Source organism: Artemia sp. Qi Xiang Cuo, chromosome 4 (genome assembly GCF_049724085.1).
Source record: "Artemia sp. Qi Xiang Cuo chromosome 4, ASM4972408v1, whole genome shotgun sequence".
NCBI lineage: Eukaryota > Metazoa > Arthropoda > Branchiopoda > Anostraca > Artemiidae > Artemia > Artemia sp. Qi Xiang Cuo.
The window spans coordinates 28,496,132-28,516,076 of NC_142797.1; the positions used below are offsets into that span (position 1 = coordinate 28,496,132).

At 35.9% G+C, this 19,945-nt stretch overlaps 1 protein-coding gene across 1 annotated transcript in view; it reads left to right on the top strand.

Moving 5' to 3' along the window:
• The window catches only part of LOC148952962 (ionotropic receptor 25a-like), a 663,783-nt gene that overhangs the window by 65,269 nt on the left and 578,569 nt on the right, over nt 1-19,945 (top strand). Inside the window, exons 2-3 of the mRNA XM_089088207.1 lie at nt 3,176-3,307; nt 5,370-5,514. Of these exons, the coding sequence (XP_088944333.1) occupies nt 5,441-5,514 (74 nt within the window). The 5' untranslated portion in view covers nt 3,176-3,307; nt 5,370-5,440. The remainder of the gene's footprint in view (nt 1-3,175; nt 3,308-5,369; nt 5,515-19,945) is intronic.

Genomic DNA, 19,945 nt, shown 5'->3' on the forward strand with positions numbered 1-19,945 from the left:
AAGCTGTAAAGTAAAGTTGTGGGTAAAAGGATGGGTACTTTAACTTGCAAAATGGGTTTAGGCAGGACAGTACGTAATGAACTTGTTCTGAAGTGTATTTTGAAGAGTATTGTTTGGTGTTGTGGTATTCAAAAAGCTGTAAAGTAAAGTTGTGGGCGAAAAGGATGAATACTTAAACTTGTAAAATGGGTTTAGGTGGGACATTAAGAAAAGAACTTGTACTGAAATGTCTTTTGAAAAGTATTGCTTGGTGTTGTGGTATTCAAAAAGTTGTAAAGTAAAGTTGTGGGTGAAAAGGATTTGTAGTTCAACTTGTAAAATGGGTTTAGGTGGAAAATTAAGAAAAGAACTTGTTCTGAAATGTCTTTTGAAAAGTGTTGCTTGGTGTTGTTGTATTCAAAAATGCTGTAAAGTAAAGTTGTGGTTGAAAAGGATGGGTACTTCAACCTGTAAAATGGGTTTAGGAGGGAAACTAAGAAAAAAACTTGTTCTGAAATGTCTTTTGAAAATTATTGCTTGGTTTTGTGGTATTCAAAAAGCTGTAAAGTAAAGTTGTGGGTGAAAAGGATGGGTACTTCAACTTGTAAAATGGGTTTAGGTGGGACATTAAGAAAAGAACTTGTTCTGAAATGTCTTTTGAAAAGTATTGCTTGGTGTTGTGGTATTCAAAAAAGCTGTAAAGTAAAGTTGTGGATGAAAATGATGGGTCCTTCAACTTGTAAAATGGGTTTAGGAGGGATATTAAGAAAGAAACTTGTTCTTAAATGTCTTTTGAAAAGTATTGCTTGGTGTTGTGGTATTCAAATAGCTGTAAAGTTTAGTTGTTGGTCAAAATGTTGGGTAGTTTAAGTTGTAAAATGAGTTTAGGTGGGACATTAAGAAAATAACTTGTTCCGAAATGTCTTATGAAATGTATTGCTTGGTGTTGTGGTATTCAAAATGTTCTAAAGTAAAATTGTGGGTGAAATGGATGGGTACTTCAACTTGTAAGATGGGTTTAGGTGGGACATTACGTAAAGAACTTGTTCGGAAAAGATATATTTGGGGTGGCGCCAAAAATTTGGGGAGGGGAGGGGTTCTTTTGTGTCTCAAGTGTGCAAAAAAAGTATTCAAAAATGGGGGGCAAAAAAGTTGGGGGGGCCTTTGGGGGCCCTGGGGGCCTTTGGTGGCCCTGGGGGCCTTTGGGGGCCGGGCCTTTGGGGCCTTCGGGGGATCGGGGGGACCTTTGGGGACCCGGTAGCCTTTTGGGGGTGCCGGAGGGCCCTTTGGGACCCGGGGGGGCCTTTGGGGCCCGTGGGGCCTTTGGGGTTGGGATAGGGGACCTCACAACATTGTTCAAATGGAACTTGTTCATTATAACGACCACAGAGTTTCACCCCAAATCATCTTCTAAATCATCTTCTAAAATCATCTTCTAAAATGTCTCAAACGGTTTCGCACAAATCATCTTCTAAAATGTCTCAAACGGTTTCGCTGAAATAATCCCTAAAAGTAATTTCTGCGTGTTCCTTTTGTTTCGGCATCCCTGTGCTGTCACAATTGCAATTCCCATGAAACCATTTCCCGCGTTAATCTCTTCATCTTATAGGTGTTCTTGGTTACACTATTATGGCTTCGATAGAATTCCCGAATTTATCTCTGTCACTAAATATCAGAGAAGCCATATTTAAAAATAGAATATTAATTTATCTCCCAGACCTAAAGGTCAGAGAAGCCATAATGTTTCTTAATTCCCCTTTTGTGGATCAATAATTTCCCGCCGATTATGTAATCAATTTCTCAGAAATCCAGTTCCCCTCTTGTCCTAGTCGATTATGCAATCAAGTTCTCGAAATCTGTCCCCCTTTGTGGATCAATAACATTGTCTATGCGGTTAGGTACTGTTAGACTCAATTATAGATGGCAGCAGTGGTGTCCGTCACGAACTCCTGATAGGTCCCTACTAATTATGGTGCGCAGTAAGACCTGCAGATAACGACAGCTTTTGCGCAAGCACAGTCACTTTTTCCCGTAAATCAGGGAGGCCGAATCGCGATATTACATGCCGGTTCCGGAACCACGGAGAGAGGCACAAAAGGTACCGAGAAAAATTAAAATAATAAGTCCGGATAGAATTCAGATCTATAGGCTTCAGAATTGGAAGAAAACCAGATAAAAAAAAAATAGAATGATCGTAAAATGAAGAATATAATTTCCCAATCACTTTTCTATTGTACCTCCCTCTATTTGCAACAATTTTTAAATATCCTATCTGAATTTTTTTTTTTGCATTTGAAACTGCCAGAGCCCGAAGTGTTTTGAGATTATTAGTAATGTGAATACCAAGCCACCGAAAAGAAGAGACACAGGGAATAGAGAAAAACCACAGTTCAGAGGGAGACTCACACTCGAATTAAATGAAGTATATTCGCACTTATCAACGTACAACATAAGCCCAATCCGTCTGAACTGGTCAATGTAAACAATGTATTATTTACTTATTTATTTTTCGGTTTTAGACTAGGGCGTGTCGTATAGAAGGAGTTGTCGTAAAATTTTTGAAGAGGGTCCATTCCATTGGAAATTGCAAGGGCTAGTGCCTTTTTTAATAGTCACAAATTATTGGAGGGCAATCAGTCCCCCCCTACCCATGCCCATAATTTCCCCAAACATATTCAATCAAAATTTAACAGAGTATAACTTTCACTTTACTGAAAAAAAGGAACAAATGACCGTGGATTGTCAGTTAAATATACATATGCTGATATTTATTCCTTAAACTTTTGGTAATTTTTTATTTATTAAAGTTAAAACGGTGAAAACGTTTAAAAAGTACTTTGTTTTCAATAAAATGCAAATTATGTTATGTTCTTCAGAAGGCAGGGGAGTTGTCAGCCCTACTCATGTTAATTTTTGGTCGTTTTGAGTCTGACTCGGCTATTTATTGTAATTTCTGTTTGTTTTGGTTTTATTTATTTATTGATGGTGATCTATGGTAGTTTTACGCTTGAAAAATTATTTGAAATTATTTCTGTTCATTTTTGACGTAATGGAGCTCTTTACCATTCTTTAAAAAACTTGTTTTGTCGAAAAAGTTTTTGAATCAATACTAAAAAACACACCCTTCACGAAGTGCTACTTAGCCAATTCCAATGATAAACTTGTTCCAATTAATAATTTTTTCGATTGTTTTAAGTCATTTTTGGAGTTGAAAACAGCCTTCCTCTGGAGACACTAAGAAGATCTTTTGCAAAGATTGGAATTAATGATGGTGCCATCAACTACTTCACTGTAAATGATGCCAATCACGTTGTGGACATAGAAAAATGTGAGTAAATTTAAACCATGCTTCAAACTAAGTAAATACCTAATATTGAGTAAGAACCCAAACTTCTTCTTCATTTCGACTATCGGCTTTTCGCTAAAGTTGACTCTGCATTAAGCAGTGAATACCAGATTTTTAGAAGCAAGCATTAGTTTATAATTTTTATGAAAAAAGTCAAAAGATAATTTTGACACACCACAATCAGCCAGCATTCACTATAATATTAAAGAGGAAATTAAAATTAGCTTGGCTTTTTAAATTTTTCATTTTTCCGACAGTTCAAATTCTTTTTCGGTAATATAAAAGCTACAGGAACTTTTTCACTTTGACTGTCCTTAACTGAAATGAAATGGAGCGTCTTTTGTGGTATTAGTCAAAGATAATAAACTGGACGCACTATCCGAAATGTAGATATGGTTTTCAAAAAAAAAATTATAAAGTAATAAAGTTTTCGCAATAAAGTAAGAATTCCATCAGTTCTTGGTTAGTTTTTTTGTTATATAGTTAGAGCTATATGTGACGAATGAACCATAAAATTAACATAAAAATTGGGATATTTTTCCTGGCGATTTTCCTTTGAGAGACAAACATTAGATACTTCTTATAAGAAGAAAAAAAATTTTCATCCTTAGGACTTCAAATTTTTTGTTCTTAAGGGGAGGGGGAGGTAGTGCATAATTGCTATTTGTTTCCTGATTTCACCATCCACAATACTGACCAATGTTTTCCCGTGGAAACAGTTTTCAAAAGTAATAGTCCTCTCGGTGCCCGTCGTATGCAACATCACACCATGTGGATACCCTCCAAAGACCTTAAAACAATGTAACCATTAAATAAGCTATATTAAATGTTTGCCATACATATTTTCTTTGCAGGAGGAATTTACCTGTATTGTGATAATTCTTGCTATTATTCCTAATTTGCGTTGGAGTAGAAACACAGCGAGAGAGAAAAATAGGGCTCAGCAATTCTTCCATACAAAATCTAAGTCATCTTAGATTAGCCAATGTAATTTCACTCATGTTTGGAGTTAAGTAATATAAAGTCTTTGGTTACTTCTGAGGACTTGTTCAATAAAAAAAGCCACTTCTCCATTAAGATGACAATTAATTGACTCATACAATCCCTTGTTACTACAATTTTTTCAAGTTTTCAGCTAAAATTAATGATTGTAACTATTATTGACTAGCTCTTGCTAAATAGATAACTCATGCTGGACTCATAGGTCTGTTAAAGGTAAAATAGCTTATGGCAAAAGCTGCCATCCTCTGCCTATTATTTTTCCACCTGAATACCAGTAGACAGTAGATGTCGCTAGTAGTGCTCTGCTCATGGATTACCTCCACTTTCCAGCTTTCCTTAAGAACCAGAAATGTAAAGTCTTAAAAGTTTAATTTTTTTGTTTTGGCTAGAAAGGATCGATGGCTTTTGTTTAATATACAGAGGTTATTACTTAGAATTACATAGGACTGCATAAGATATATACAGTGATTATATGCTATTATCCGAATAAGCAAGCTGCTATCTTGACTTAAAAGACCTTTGAGTTCCAAAGTTAGGAACTGTCAACTCAAGTCTTGATCTAAAGGAGAAAGGGCTCGGGTAACGAAGGCCCGATTTTTTTTATAGCCTTTTTGTGACAATTACAATTACTACCAGAACACACTTCAAAATAATTGCTTTTTACATGACTTAAATATAGTTTTTGGTTAACTTTCCACTTGCCAATAAAAAATCATACGTTTTAAATTTGATCAATGTTTGTTTTGTGTAACACTAAAACCCAATCGGGGAAATTTTAGAAACAATAAAAAAGTTAAACTAGGCTTATCAATTAAAGAATTTGTGGCATATAACCTAGTTGTTTTAAGTGAAAAAGTTCAAAACTGGAACGTATTTATGCTTGACTAGTCAAACCTGACCAGCCTATTACTGAAATTTGTCCACTGTTTAATGAGAAGGATAAAAATTTTCTCTATACCAAGAAATGGACCCTGCTCCTTTAAATTTTGGTATACACGTAGAGCATCTAGTGTAAATTTATTAAGTCACTATTAAATTTTAGTATGTACTTTGCTTGTCAATAAAAGGAAAAGTGTTCCCGTTGTGCTTGATACTGGACATGTTTCAACTCAAATGGCAAGATTACTCACAAAGCTTCTCAACATACCTCTCATTACGCTGGCAGCCACTTTATCTGAACAAATTGAGTAAGTATTATTTTAAAGAATAGGGTTTTGTCAAATTGGAAGATTATTCACTAAGCTTCTCGACATGCCACTCATAATGCTGGCTGCCACTTTATCTGAACATATTTTGTAAGTATCGTTCGGAAGTTTAAGGTCTTACAGGCTATAGTTACTTAACTGAAAACACTAAGCATCTCAACCAAGTGAGGATAGGCAAAACTTTGGAGGGACTGTAAGTTTTCTGAGAGAGAGTTTGTTTGGGTTTTTATTTTATGGTAACTGTTACTTTATGAAGGAAGTTTTGATTCTCAATCCCAACAAATTGAAACGCATTGACCGTTTTATTGAATGAAAGTGCAACTTGCCTAATTTTCTGCTGAAAAGCTAGAGATGAAAAGGGTGGTGGATGTTGAAAAGATCAGAGCTCCTCATTGGCTCCCGAGTGATGTATATTGGAAAGTCTTGCACGATTCCAGTTCAAACATACTAAATTATTAGTAACAAGTTGACGAAGATGTTTGGGGGTCAGCATAACCACTTTTGATGAGTAGCAGGAGGGGCAACAGGCCCACCTTACATTTCCAATAGCACAGATTGAAGATGCTTGCGAGATTTTGCCTTAAGCAAGGCGCGACATGTCTACATTTCTGATAAAAAGTTTGACGGAAGAAGGGGACGGAGTGACTGCTAATACACTCAGTGCTTTCAGATTGTTTAGCATTGAACCAGGAATTATTTCGTTTCTGTGCAATTATTATTCAATTATTTCCGGTATGTGCAATAGCAATGAATCTGTTATACCGTGAAAATTTTCCAATTGTTTATCTAACGAACGAAGTTTTTTTATTTTTTTGCAATGAAAGCTAGATTTAATACATTTTCATCAGCTCTTCGAGGAGTATTGGTGAGAATTTAAAGGAAAAATTATAATTTGCTTAGTTCAAATGTAGATTTTCTTGAGGTGGACCAACTTTTTCATTGATTTTTATTGTCCCAAAAAGTGAATGAATATGCGGAGGGGATAAAAGGATGGTAAGAATCATGGAAAGTCGTTACAGAAGATATCTTTTCTTTTTTGTGCATTAAGTGCAAAAAATGTTGTCTGCTTCAAAGAGCCTTGGTTATGCTGTTGAACGTTGGAACTGGGCTTTCCGATGAAATAACTATTCTTACTTGGGATGAAACAGCAGCAGAAATCATATGGGCAAAAAGCATAATTGAATCTAACTATTAAGAGGAGTCCACATATAGAATTGCCAATATTGACGTCTGATTATTAACCAAAGCTCTTGGACCAGATTCGTCTTTAACTAGCCTTAATGAGTTTGGCACTTTCACTAATGTGGTAAAATTCCATAAGACTACGACCGCATAGATTAAACACGACTCTTTTACTTGGACCCTATTCTAAAAGATCTAAGCCAAACTGGCTAACCATGACAAAAACAACGAAAAAATATAACGACGACAAATGGGTCTATGACCAATAAGGAGACCGGAGCATTGTCGACACTTGGGTAATATGGACACCCCACTCCTATGTACTCCCGGTGACTCTAGATTAAAATTCATTATAGCTAAAATAGGTGGCGTTACTGATAGAGACACCTTATATATGACGTCTGTCATTTGGAATACGCATTTATTTCTGAGAGCATAAACTTGGATATTCCGAAAGTGAAGTAAATTTTTTTGTTTTCACTGAATTATGATTTTCAGCCAGCAGTATTTAGTTTCATAATTTGTTTAAGGTAAGTTCAAGAGAGTACTGCTTAGGTCAGGGATTGAATACTTATAGTTTGAAGTGGCACTTCATGGAGAAGACATATTCTAATTTTTTATTGTAACTGATTAAGGGGCAATATGGACACCAAAGACCAGGGTAATATGGACAGGGGTGTCCATGATGCCCCAATAGCAGCAAAATTTACTCTAAATCTTGATTCTAATAGATAATTCTGTTTCGGATGGCAAGAACTTATCTAAGAAAGTCAACCAGGGGTTTAACAGACGGGCAGAAAATTAAAGAAGCTTTGCTAGTGATTCGCAGAGGTGTTTCTAAGAAGGAAACATCAAGGAAACTCAACATTCATCGAGCAAGCCTGATAAGGAGGGTTGAAATTTGGAAGGAAGTGCCTTTAAATGAATTTGAGAATAAAGAACCAGAGGTATTTAAAGCTAATAAAGGCATTAAAAAAAACTAACAATCTAGCTAATTATCTGACAAAAGCTAGTAAGCTGCACTACTAGCACGCAGCAATGAACAAGAAAAAGATTCCGAACAGCTGGGAAAATATTGAAATTGCTGGTGCAGATTGGTTTACGTCCTTCCTGAAAATAAACCCAAGTATTTCTATTCTTTCTCCTCAGGCTATGAGCATTGCTCGGGCAACAGCATTTAATCCAACAACAGTCATTGAGTTTTTTGACAATTGCTCAGCTGTGTTAGAAAAGGAGAAATTTGAAGCTTATGCTATCTGGAATGTTGATGTAACTGCTCTTAAAACTGTCCACAATCCTAAGAAAGTGTTAGCTCTAAAAGGTGCTAAGCAAGTTGGTCAACAAACATCAGCGGAGAGGGGTGAGCTTGTAACAGTATGCTGTGCAGTTAGTGCTACAGGTGTAGTGATTCCCCCCTTTATGTTCTTCCTGCGGGTTCACCCCAAAGATCGTTGGGTCTCTGGTGTCCTTACTGGCACAGAAGGTGTTGCTTATGTAAGTGGATGGATGACTGTAGAAACCTATCCAGAATTTCTTAAACACTTTCAAAAGCCCACAAGATGTAGACTTGCCTCAAAAGTCTTATTTATCATGGACAACCGTGCGAGCCATATCAGCCCGGAATCAGTAGAATATGCTAAATCGAATGGAATTGTAATACTTATTATCCCACCACACACAAGTCACAAGCTTTAGCCCCTGGAAAGATCTGTCTTGGGACCATTCAAAGGTCACTGCAATAGAGCGGCTGATGCGTGGATGCTTAACCATCCTGGTCAGCTCATCAAGATTGATAATATTGCAGAACTTTTTGGCACTACTTTTCCACAGGCTTTATCGCCGCAGAAAATTCAGTCTGGCTTCAGAGTTTCTGAATTCTATCCCTTCAACCATGATATTTTTTCGGATGACGAATTCTTGAGCTCCTATGTCCCTGATCGTACAGAACAAGCCACTCTGAGCATTAATGCTCATGAAAGCAATGATCTCTCTAAGCCAAGCACATCTTCTAGTGCATCTTCAGAATTACGAGAAGTAACCCCTGTAGGCCCAAATATCTCCCGTGAAATGATTTCTCCTCAACCTAAAGCCAGTTCCAGATAAAAATATTACCTGCCGCAAAAGGAACTGTCGAGATCATTATAGCCACTGACATACCTGTTAAAAATCAACTGATGAAAGACTTCGCTGAATGAAAAGCATAGGCTAAGGGAAAGAAAAAAGTGAAAAGTAACAAGGCAAAAATTAGCAAGAAAAAAGGGAAAAAGGCCCTTAGTTTTGACACCGTAGAGAGTAGTCAGGATGAATGGAAGAAGAATTTCATCTAAGTGACTCAGATGATGAAATCATGCATGCAGATGTTGTGGGAGACATTGACTATCAAAAAATGAAAACTGGGGACTATGTACTTGTCTTAGAGGGAAAAATAGGGAAATTCCTAACCTACTCAATTGGGAAGATAGTTTCACAGGAGCAAGATAAATATGAGGCACTCTATTTGAAAAGACTTGTGCCTTTAAATGAATTTTACGAGAACAGATTAGAATTTTACGTTCGACAGAGCAAGCATTAAAGTGAACATAGGGCCTCTATCATTTACTGGTAGCATTACGCGACAAGCAGAACAGTTTGCTTTTCAAGTGATCGTCCCAATTTGATATCAAGTAGTCCTGATTGCTTAAAGTACCACAGCTGAACAGCTGAGCTGAATTAAAACCTAAAGCTATTTATTGCCCAAGTTGTCACTGCATTCCTAGGAGTTACATATATATTCGATACATTTTTAATAAACAACCAACTCTTCTCTTTCTGATTTCTTATGCTTCTCTTTTACTCTCCTTATTACTTCTGATTTTCGCTCTTTTATTTCTGACTTTAGCAACCCAGTGTATAATGGACACCAGTGTCCAAATTACCCATACCAAGTGTCCATTATACCCCGGTAATCCAGGTATATGGACACTTCTGCCACTTTTCGTTTGATCACTTCCCATGAGAATCTGGTAAGAAGTACGAATTTCTTATGAATATCTCAAATAAAGCTAACATACTGAAGTTAATGATGGTAGAATCGGACGTGCCAAAAAGAGTCTCACTGAAAAGTTATTTGCAAACCTGTGAAAAAGTGTCCGCAATGCCCTGGTCTCCCTAAATAAAACAAAGAGAAACAACAAAAACCTAAAAAATGTTTTGCCCGTACATAACAAGCTGTCCTCAGTGTAAAAAACGAAACTAGAAACTAAAACTTAAAAATATAACTAAAAAATATGAATATAACTAAAATAGATTGAAATAAAATATATAACATACAATTAACTTAAATTTTAATTTGCAGCTACCTCCATCGAATCACGAAAGTAACAGATTAAAAATTTAGAATAACAAGTGAACTAAGATATATTTTTGCAGCATAATTTTATGCAAATCTTTTGATGCTGGTATTCTTTTAGTTTTGATACTCGAACCAATCCCTTGGACATGTTTTTAAAAAATGAACCCATATTTAAAAATAAATCATTGTAAACAGTCCAAGAGGTTAGTTCGAGTATCAAAACTAAAAGAATAGGAGCATCAAAAGTTTGCATAAAATCATTTTGCAATGATATATCTTGCTTCATACGTTATTTTAAAATTTTTAATCCAGTTACTTCTGTGATTTGATGGAGGTAGCTACAAATTGTAAATGTAACTTAATTGTGTATTATACATTTTATTATAATCTATTTAGTTATATATCTATTATTATATTATGTCTTTAGTTTTAGTTTCTTTTTTTACGCTGAAAACGCTGTGTTATATACGGGCAAAATATTCGTTGGATTTGTGTTGTTTCTCCTCGCTTTATTTACTGGTCATAAACCTGTTTGTCGTCTTTATATTCTTTTCTTTGTTTTTGACCACATTCTAGTTCACATTCTAGTTTGTGTACAAAATGGTCCATAAAAGATAATCTATTGAACAAAGCCTAAAAAGACGATTGATCAAGCCTAAAAAGACGTCATGCGATGAAATTCGAAGTGAGCCAAGATTCCACTGTTGCATCAGCCTTATGCGCTCCTTAAGTCAAAGTCTCGCAGTTTCTTTTTGGCAAACATGTTGCCAAAACAACATCTAAAGCCAAATCCGTTGCGGATTTGAAAAAATTATTTGAAAACTAAAAAACATGCAAGGGGGGGGGGGGCTACCGTTATCGCCGACGGCAGAACGAGGCCACCCGTCCAAATTATCGCAGAAAGCAGGGCCAGAACCGTCAAGAGAGGTTCAAAATCCAGAAGTTCCAGAAAAGGGATCGCAAATAGCTGGTTTGTACTATTTAACATACCTCACCCTTGATTTTTATGATTTTGTTGTAAATTTCAATGGGCAGTCACAACATTTGGCTGATAACTTTAAAGCGGAGAGAATTAGTGAGTACGTCTCAAAATGGCAGTCAATAACCAGTGATTTGAATCTTCTAAATATTGTTTAGAAATTTAAAAGCTTGGAAAACAAAAAACAAAAGTTTTACGTTTGAAGAAATACAGGCTATAAGAAAAGAAGTTGATGTTTTATTGTATAAAGGTGTTATTGTTAAAGTGCTTGAGTTCAGCATAAAGGAAATACTTTGTATTTCTACCGGTTTACCGGAAATAGAAATAACTTTAGAAAATCAGACATCTGTTTTTTTTAATAGCCCAATTAATACATGTCTCCCTCAAAGAGGGGTCCTTAGCAACGTTGCTAACACGGTACAATTGTACCGTTTTCGGTACAATTTAGAGGTCCTGGTACAATGCGGTATATTTAAAATTTTTTTGGTATAATCAAAATTTTAACGCCGTTCACATCTCGTGAACAACGTTATTGGGGATGTTGGTTTCAAAGATCAGTGCAAAATTAAAAAGAAGCAGACATTCTTGATAATAGTTGATAAAAACAAAGGCTTGAGTAACAAAAAGAGCGTGGTTACAGTTGTTCGCCATCTTGATCTGAATGGTGTTGATCGAAAAGACAGTTTTCCTGTAAGATACTGTCTTCAGCAATGTAAAGCTGAAGAAAGCTGACCAGGCCATAACTAAACGATATTTTTTTTTAAAGAAATTGGAGCTCCAAAGGCAAACGTAATAGGATCTGCAGCAGACAATGTGTCGGTTATGATGGGGGAGCAAGGTGGTGTTTATGCAAAACTGTCAGAAGACTACTCCAGTTTATATGTACTTGGTTGTTAATGCCATTCCATTCACATACGTGCTAGTACTGCCGGCAATCAATTGCCAAGAGAAATTGAAGATTTTTGTCAGGATGTACACAGCTATATTTGTCAGAGCATAAAACGGGCCAGTGAGATTTTAGAATTGCAAAAGTAAATGGAGTTGAAAGAACATCGAATTTTGAGGTATATAACAACTCGATGGTTTTCTAGACAAGCCATTGTAGCTCTATATTTGGAGCAGTGGGATTGCTTAACTTTATTCTTCCGTGCAGAAGGTCTTAAAGAGGCCAACAAGCCAGGTAAGGCCACTGCCATACTACAAAATCTGCTGTCAGCGGTTTTCATGGCTTACTTTGACTTCTTGGTGTATATTTTGAAGTATATCGAAGACCTAAACAAGCAATTTCAGGCAGAGGACACCCAGAATCGTCTTGTCTATAATCGTTTTCCTGAACTGTAGAAAACAATAGCATCCCACTTTTTGCTGCCTAGTTATACCACAGAAAGTGATTCCCGCCTCATAAACCCACATGGCACCAACTACTGCGTCAATGTCAAGGACGTGGAATCTGAATCTATCAGAGTGCGAATCTGTTTTCTCTACACAAATAAATCTCAGATGTATTTATTCAATAATTGTTAACATAGTTATTGGCCAAAATTCCTGTATACTCTCCTTATTTTATAAACCTCTTCCATTCTGACCTCATGTTTTTGTAATCTATTTGATGATTTTTATAATTTTATTAACCTACCCCATAAAAAGGCAATAGTTCTTGGGGACTTTAAATGCAATCTACTCAATGTTGTAAAAATATTGAATCTGAAACTTTTTTTGAATCAGTAACCGCGTGTGGTCTTCTAACCACAATTTTTTTCCCCAGTAGAGCCGATCCTGTGAGGTCAAATTCAACATTAATTGATAACATTTTTGTATCCACTTCCCTGGGAAATGACCTGTCCTCAAATATTATATTTTAGGATTTGTCAGACCATTTTCCTATTTACTTGTCACTACCTTCGCAACCACTACCTCTACGCTCTAGAATTAATATTCCAGCACCTACTAGAAACTACAGCTCTGCAAATATAACCTATTTTATTGATTGCCTAAGAACCATTGACTGGTCTGATGTTTTAAATTGTGAAGAGGTAAATTCTGCCACAAATGGTTTTGCACAAGGGCTAAGTAAGATAATCCATTCAACTTTTCCTATTCGTAAACCTAACCGGAAAACTATTCCTATTTGTTCCTGGATATCAAATAGCCTTATTGTCTCCTCATATTGTAAAAAACAAATTATGTAAGTTAGATTGTAGAACCGGTGGGGACATTGAACTATCAAATTATAAAAATTATAAAAACTTATACACTAAACTCATCCGTGAAGCGAAGAAAAATTATTATTATACAACAATTCTCAATTGCGAAGGAAACCTGAAAAAGATTTGGTCCACCATTAATGATATACCCTCAAAAAATAGAAAATCAAAGTCTATACCTATTCTCCTTAAAGACACAAATAGTAGATTAATTGACCCTTTACATGCACCTGACGCATTTAATAATTGTTTTTCCAATGTTCCTCATACTGACTCCCGCTCCTCCATACAGGCTGTATTCCCCTGCTTCAATCCTAGGTCCATGTTTTTCTGCCCAACTGATAGCAATGAGGTACTTTCTCACAACTCTTTTTTTAAACAATAAAAACTTTAGCGTAAAGAGCGAGGCGTTGAGGAGGGCACAGCCTCTTTCATATACGGAATAATTTCTGTTCGTTTTAAGATTTAATGTCGCTCCTTACTTTCAGTTTAAATTTTTTTTTTTTTATTTAAAGGCTGCGAAAGCGGGGGTTTGGGGGCGGCAGCCCCCAACTGTGCCTCCTAATCCCTGTACGTTTTAAGGTTCGACCTTGTAACTCAGCCTCTTTAACTCTTTAGAAAACGTAGTTTTTTTCAAATAATTTCTGCACGTTTTTGTACAGTTTATTACTTATTATTGCTTGACTAACTGTTAGCTGATCGTGTCAGGAGTTAAAGTTGGGGGCTGCCGCCCCCCAAACCCCCGCTCTTGAACATTCTTGTGTTAAGGCTTTTAATTCCTGAATACTCAAATCACGTCGTACAGGGTGCCTCCTAATCCCTGTACGTTTTAAGGTTCGAACTTGTGACTCAGCCTCTTTAACAGCCCCCCCAACTGTGCCTCCTAATCCCTGTACGTTTTGAGGGTTGACCTTGTAACTCAGCCTCTTTAACTCTTTAGAAAACGTAGTTTTTTTCAAATAATACACATAAACAGGTTAGACATGCTTTGTTATGAAAATTGACGCGCAGATATTTTCATAACAAAGCATGTCTAACCTGTTTATCTGTATTATTTGAAAAAAACTAAGGTTTTTCGTAAATGTAAATTCGGGGGATAATTTTTTCGGTCTGAAAATTTCAAAAGGCCCTAACAGGTCGAATTCTGCTTCGAATGAGTCCTCATTCAACCGGATCCGTTGCCAACTGTGGCTTGTAGGCGTGGCTAAGAAAAAAAAGAAATGATGAATTTTAAGTGGCTATTTTTGGTTTTTTGAAAACAGGGACGGAGGGATCAGATTGAGCTGAAATTTTGTGGATACGCTCCCGGGCCCGAGAAACGCTTAACTTCTTTATTTCAGTCTACTCGGACACCTTTACAGGGGGGCTGTTATTGGAGGGTCCAAACATCCGTCCCAGTTTACCTCATGAAGATAAAGTCGGAGGAGGATGAAATTTTGCAAGGTTTCTTAGTTTGAGCTTGGGCTACAAAATGCAATTACCGCCGTCTCTCTGCGACCTCTAGGACCTGAAATCGCTTAACATTGTGGTGGGTCGCCTCTTTATAGAGGCACAAGTGTGCCTCCTTGATTTTTTTCAAATAATTTAAAAAAGAAACTGAATTTTTTTTTTTAATTTAAATTCAGTATATAAAAAATTTGATCTAACGGTGAATCGAACTCAGGTTTTCCGCCTGGCTGCCAGGAGTCTCACCGCTACACTAAAGAGACATAGTTGAAATTGTTTTTTAGTAAGGTGATGAATCTTTTAGACGCAAGCAAAACTTGATATGTGGTTTTTGGAAAACAGGGAAGGAGTAATCAGATTGAGCTGAAATTTCGAGGATAAGCTTTCAGGCCCCAGGAAAGCTTATTCTCTAAATTTCAGCCCGATCAGACAACGTTAAAGGGGGGTTGTGGTGGGAAAAATTAACATGGGCTAATATAGGAAAACGAGGTTTTTCGTAAATGTAAATTCGGGGGATAATTTTTTCGGTCTGAAAATATCAAAACGCCCTAACAGGTCGAATTCTGCTTCGAATGAGTCCTCATTCACCTGGATCCGTTGCCAACTGTGGCCTTTAGGCGTGGCTAAGAAAAAAAAAGAAATGATGAATTTTAAGTGGCTATATTTGGTTTTTTGAAAACAGGGAAGGAGTGATCGGATTGACCTGAAATTTCGAGGATAAGCTCCCGGGCCCTAGGAAAGCTTAACCTCTAAATTTCAGCCCAATCGGACAACGTTAAAGGGGGGCTATGGTGGGAGGGTCCAAACTTCCGGCCCAGTTTACCCCATGAAGATAAAGTCGGAGGAGGATGAAATTTTGCAAGTTTCTTAGTTTGAGCTTGGGCTACAAATTGCGATTACCGCCGTCTTTCTGCGACCTCTAGGACCTGAAATCGCTTAACATTGTGGTGGGTCGCCTCTTTATAGAGGCACAAGTGTGCCTCCTTGAAAAATAAATCAAGCGTTCATCCCCCAATAGTGTAATTGGCAGGCGTAAGCATTCGACAGCCAGAAAAGTTTTGTTATCCGGGAGTATTTCTGGATTCAAAAATGCTATGGACAGACTATATTGAATATCTTGTTGGTAACCTGAAGAGCAGGACAAATCTCATCAACGCAATTTGCCTTTCTTTAAGAGGAGCTCCATATTCCTGTGTATCAAAACTAATTGGTGCAACAATCACCAGAAACTGGACTATAATAGTGTTATATACAGAGAAGCAACTAAACAAAACCTCCAGAAAGCAGGTTCAGCTTTTAATCAAATTGTCTCAAGAGCCCTGGGATGCTTAAAGACTACTCCCATCCAAGATCTTACCCAGAGTTCTTAAAGAAACAATCAGCCAATTCTTAGCGCTCTTAAGGAAATCGAATTAGTTCGAATCGGTAGTAAATTCGGTGACAACTTGATTTTATTATTAAATTCGTTAAAAATGAGGAGAAAATGATCTATTCCGTGTTGTTATGTATAACCTTCCCAAACAACTTTCTTCAGATTTGATTATTCTAATAAGGTGTGTGTGTCTATAGTTCCAAGGAGGTTGTTTCTATTGTCCAAGCGTCGTCACCGAGAAAAAAAGGTTTATTTTAAGCTTAGGGCTACTGACTATTTCTAACTGAATAAATTACACTTGACTTGCTACTTAAGGCTGGAGTCTGTGGTATTAGAATCCTTTAGTCCAAATTATCAAATTAGGTAAATTCTGCTAATTAGGTTAGAAATGGGAACTCTACTGTTACGAACTTTATTTGATTAGTCAAGGTATTTCAAATGGTATGCGAGAAAGTAAATTAAAAACGTCTAAACTTGGAATAACCACAACTGATTAGAAACATTTTTCTGTTTAACCCAAAACAAGGTATTTTCTAATTATCTCTTGTAACAAGAATCAGTCTTCCTTGGACCTTAGATAAATTCTCCTTGGACCTTAGATATCCTTGAATGAATTTCCCTAGACTGAAACGAACTTCAGGTTCTTAGCTTGACTAAAAAAACGTCTCTCTCTCTCGCCTTTTAGTATATACTTATCGGCTAGCTTGGCTGTATATGCGGCCAAAACAGAGTTAGAAGGCCGGTAAACTTCTCCTCTGGATTCAGACTCTATGGTATATACCTTAAAGTACGAATATAGGCGTAAAAAGAATTGGAGTCGAGGGAATTTCAAATTTTGTGTGTGGAAATACTGTGCTTAAGTTCCACAAAACAGTAACATTGGAAAAGGCAAAAGGTCTTAAAGGATTCTCTCCTTGTTGTGAGTTTTTCGACCTTAAACCCCCGGTTATCCTGAACTTATTCCACCAATTTTATACTTCTGGGAAGGAATTCACTCGAGTTTTTAAAATTAATTAATCTTAGATTATATTATCCTTCAATAATGTTGGTTTTTAGATTGAGCCAGCCTTAAATAAGAGGAAGTATAAGGAAGAAATCCTAGAACCCGTAACCCCACAAAAGGAATATCTAAAAGGGATGCTAGACTATTAAGGGATAACCATAGCCTTCTGCTATGGTCTCAATATACTTTAGTACTATTTTTTATCAAATGGATTTTGTCGTGGTAACTATACCACGCCAAAGATGTAAGCCCTTCAAGGAGAAGATACTGCACTAACTAAAGTTAGGGCCAAAACCCAAAGAGTTTCGCTTGATAACTTAATTCAACACAAATTTAGGATTCTTTCGGTATTAACCATGTGACTAAAATGTTTTACAATTTTATCTGATATTAAATTCAAAGAAGTTGAGACAGACACGTGGGAAGAAAGGTTACTTACCAAAGCTACATTCCTTTCTAACTAGATCTCGAGACAAGACCACCTTTTAGACGTTCCAGACCCTAGATTTTTATTTGCTTAGTGCTGTTTAGCTCTTAAATGACATTTGTTAGACAATCGTTTTTGTCTCATCCTCTTTTTAAATATGAGCCAATCACAGCCTTTAGTTGAATTAGTCTTTCTTTCATTCTTAGATTGTTTAAAAAAAAACCGTTATGTTTCGTTTTTCCACTTTTTGCGTATTTTCCTACTAGTAGTGTTAACCTGCATTATATCCTGTGATTTATTGAAGGTCAACGGACGTTCAATACTTGAAACAAAGATAGTTACTTCAAATTTTATGGCTAGGTGATTTACGGTGGCAATCTAAAGAGAAAGTATGATATGTAAAAATAGTGTCTCTATCTCTAATTTATTAGAATGGGGATGGCTTGAAATTGGTTTACTGAAGCTACACAAAATAAGGTTTTCTTTCATTTACCAAAATTACACAAAAACAAGGCTTTCTCACAACCTCATCCATTTAAATTCTTAGTACAATTTTTGTATTAAAAGAAAAAAAAATTACTAGGAATCATTGTAATTCAATCTCTCCTTGAGCTACTGTTACATGAAATCCCTGAGACTTTTAGACTCGGTAATCCGTCCATAATTTTTTTAGTTTATTGAATATCAGTCCAATTGAAATGAGTCATTGTAGATATAGAGAGTGTAAAAAATTCAAAATAAATGTCCGATATGACGTTATTTGTTATCCTTTGTCTTCTTGTAAGGAAAGGTGTTGTTTTCTCAACTCATCTAGACCAGTCCTTGTGTTAGAGCTGTTCTGAAAATATATAGAAAGTAAATATTCCCAATCATTACTTATCCCAGCTAGGGAAAGATTTCCCTTTTGGCCTATTATTGTGATATTTGAAGGCGTGATCTCCTTTGTAATGTGTCTGCCATATACAAAATTTACCTTTAACATATCTGTTATGAGAGAACATCCGTTTGGCAGTTCTACGATTGAACTTTGCTTCATGTATATGATTTTATTTTCCCTTTCTGCCTTACATTCAAAAGGGATTCTTATCGCTTTTCTTAAGGATAATGTATTTTTTTTTCCAATTCTTTGGATTGAGGTTTTATTTAGTTTTGCAATTTTGTTTGAGCACACTTCATTTGCTAATTACTATTTTGCATTTAGTTCGCTAAGCTGCAGGAGTTCATTTGTGTGATTCTTATAGGAAATTGGGAGTTGCATAATATTGGTACTCTGTTTAAGTTACATTCTTTATCTAGAGTGTTATCTGCTAGGAAATACCTAGTTTGATATTTACTAAGGTCAAAAAATTTATACTCTTTCTCTATATAAAATATAGATGTTTTTACTTTTATAACTTTAATAAATCAAATAATATATACATTTTGATTACTAAATATCAGTATATGTATATTAAACTGATAATGCACATTCATAACGTTTTTTATTTAAAAAAAAAATAGAGTTGTGAGAAAGAGTCAAACTTTAGCGTAAAGAACGAGGCGTTGAGGAGGGGACAGCCCCTTTCATATACGGAATAATTTCTGTTCGCTTTAAGTTTTAATGTCGCTCCTTACATTCAGTTCAAAAAACCTGTTTTTTTTTATTTAATTTCTGATCGTTTTTTAGTTCATGCAGCTTTTAATTTGGCTCACCGTCATTGAATAAGTAAACAAAATTTGCATAAAAATTTTACTCTTCTTTTGCTAAATGGCTGTCTCTAGATTTGGTTCTGACGTAATTTACAAATTAACTTACGTAACGAACTTCTATATTCGTATATTTTTCTTCTGGCAAAAAATACGTTGCAGATATAGTTGCAGATTTTTGCAGATATGAGCTTGAAAAACAGGGTTTTCTGATACGCTGAATATGACGGTGGGATTTTCATTAAAATTCTTTCACTTGTAGGGTATGTTTCCTCCCTCTTTAAAAAATCAGGTAAATTTTCTCAGGCTCGTAGCCTTTGATGAGTAATGCTAAACTTAATCAAATTTATATATTTAGAATCAGCATTATAAGCTCATTCTTTTGAAACAATTATTGACATCAAAATTCCGTTTTTAAAAGTTTCGATTACTATTGAGCCGTATCGCTTTTTTTTTTTTTAACGTTTTTTTTTTATTACGTATATGTTATTACGTATATGATGGAGTTCTCCCCATATTCAATACCACGCTCTTTACGTTAAAAATTAAAAAAAAAATTTAATTCACAAATCCATGGATCACAAAAGCCGTTTAATTAGAATAGATAGCTCTTTTGAAAGCATTAAAAAAAAACTGTAGCGTAAAGAGCGAGGTATTGACTTGGGGGAGAACCCCCTAATATACGTAATAATTTCTGTTCATTTTAAGTTCTAATGTTGCTTCTTACTTTCAGTTGAAAAAACTTGTTTTTTTTAAATTTAATTTCTGATCGTTTTTTAAATA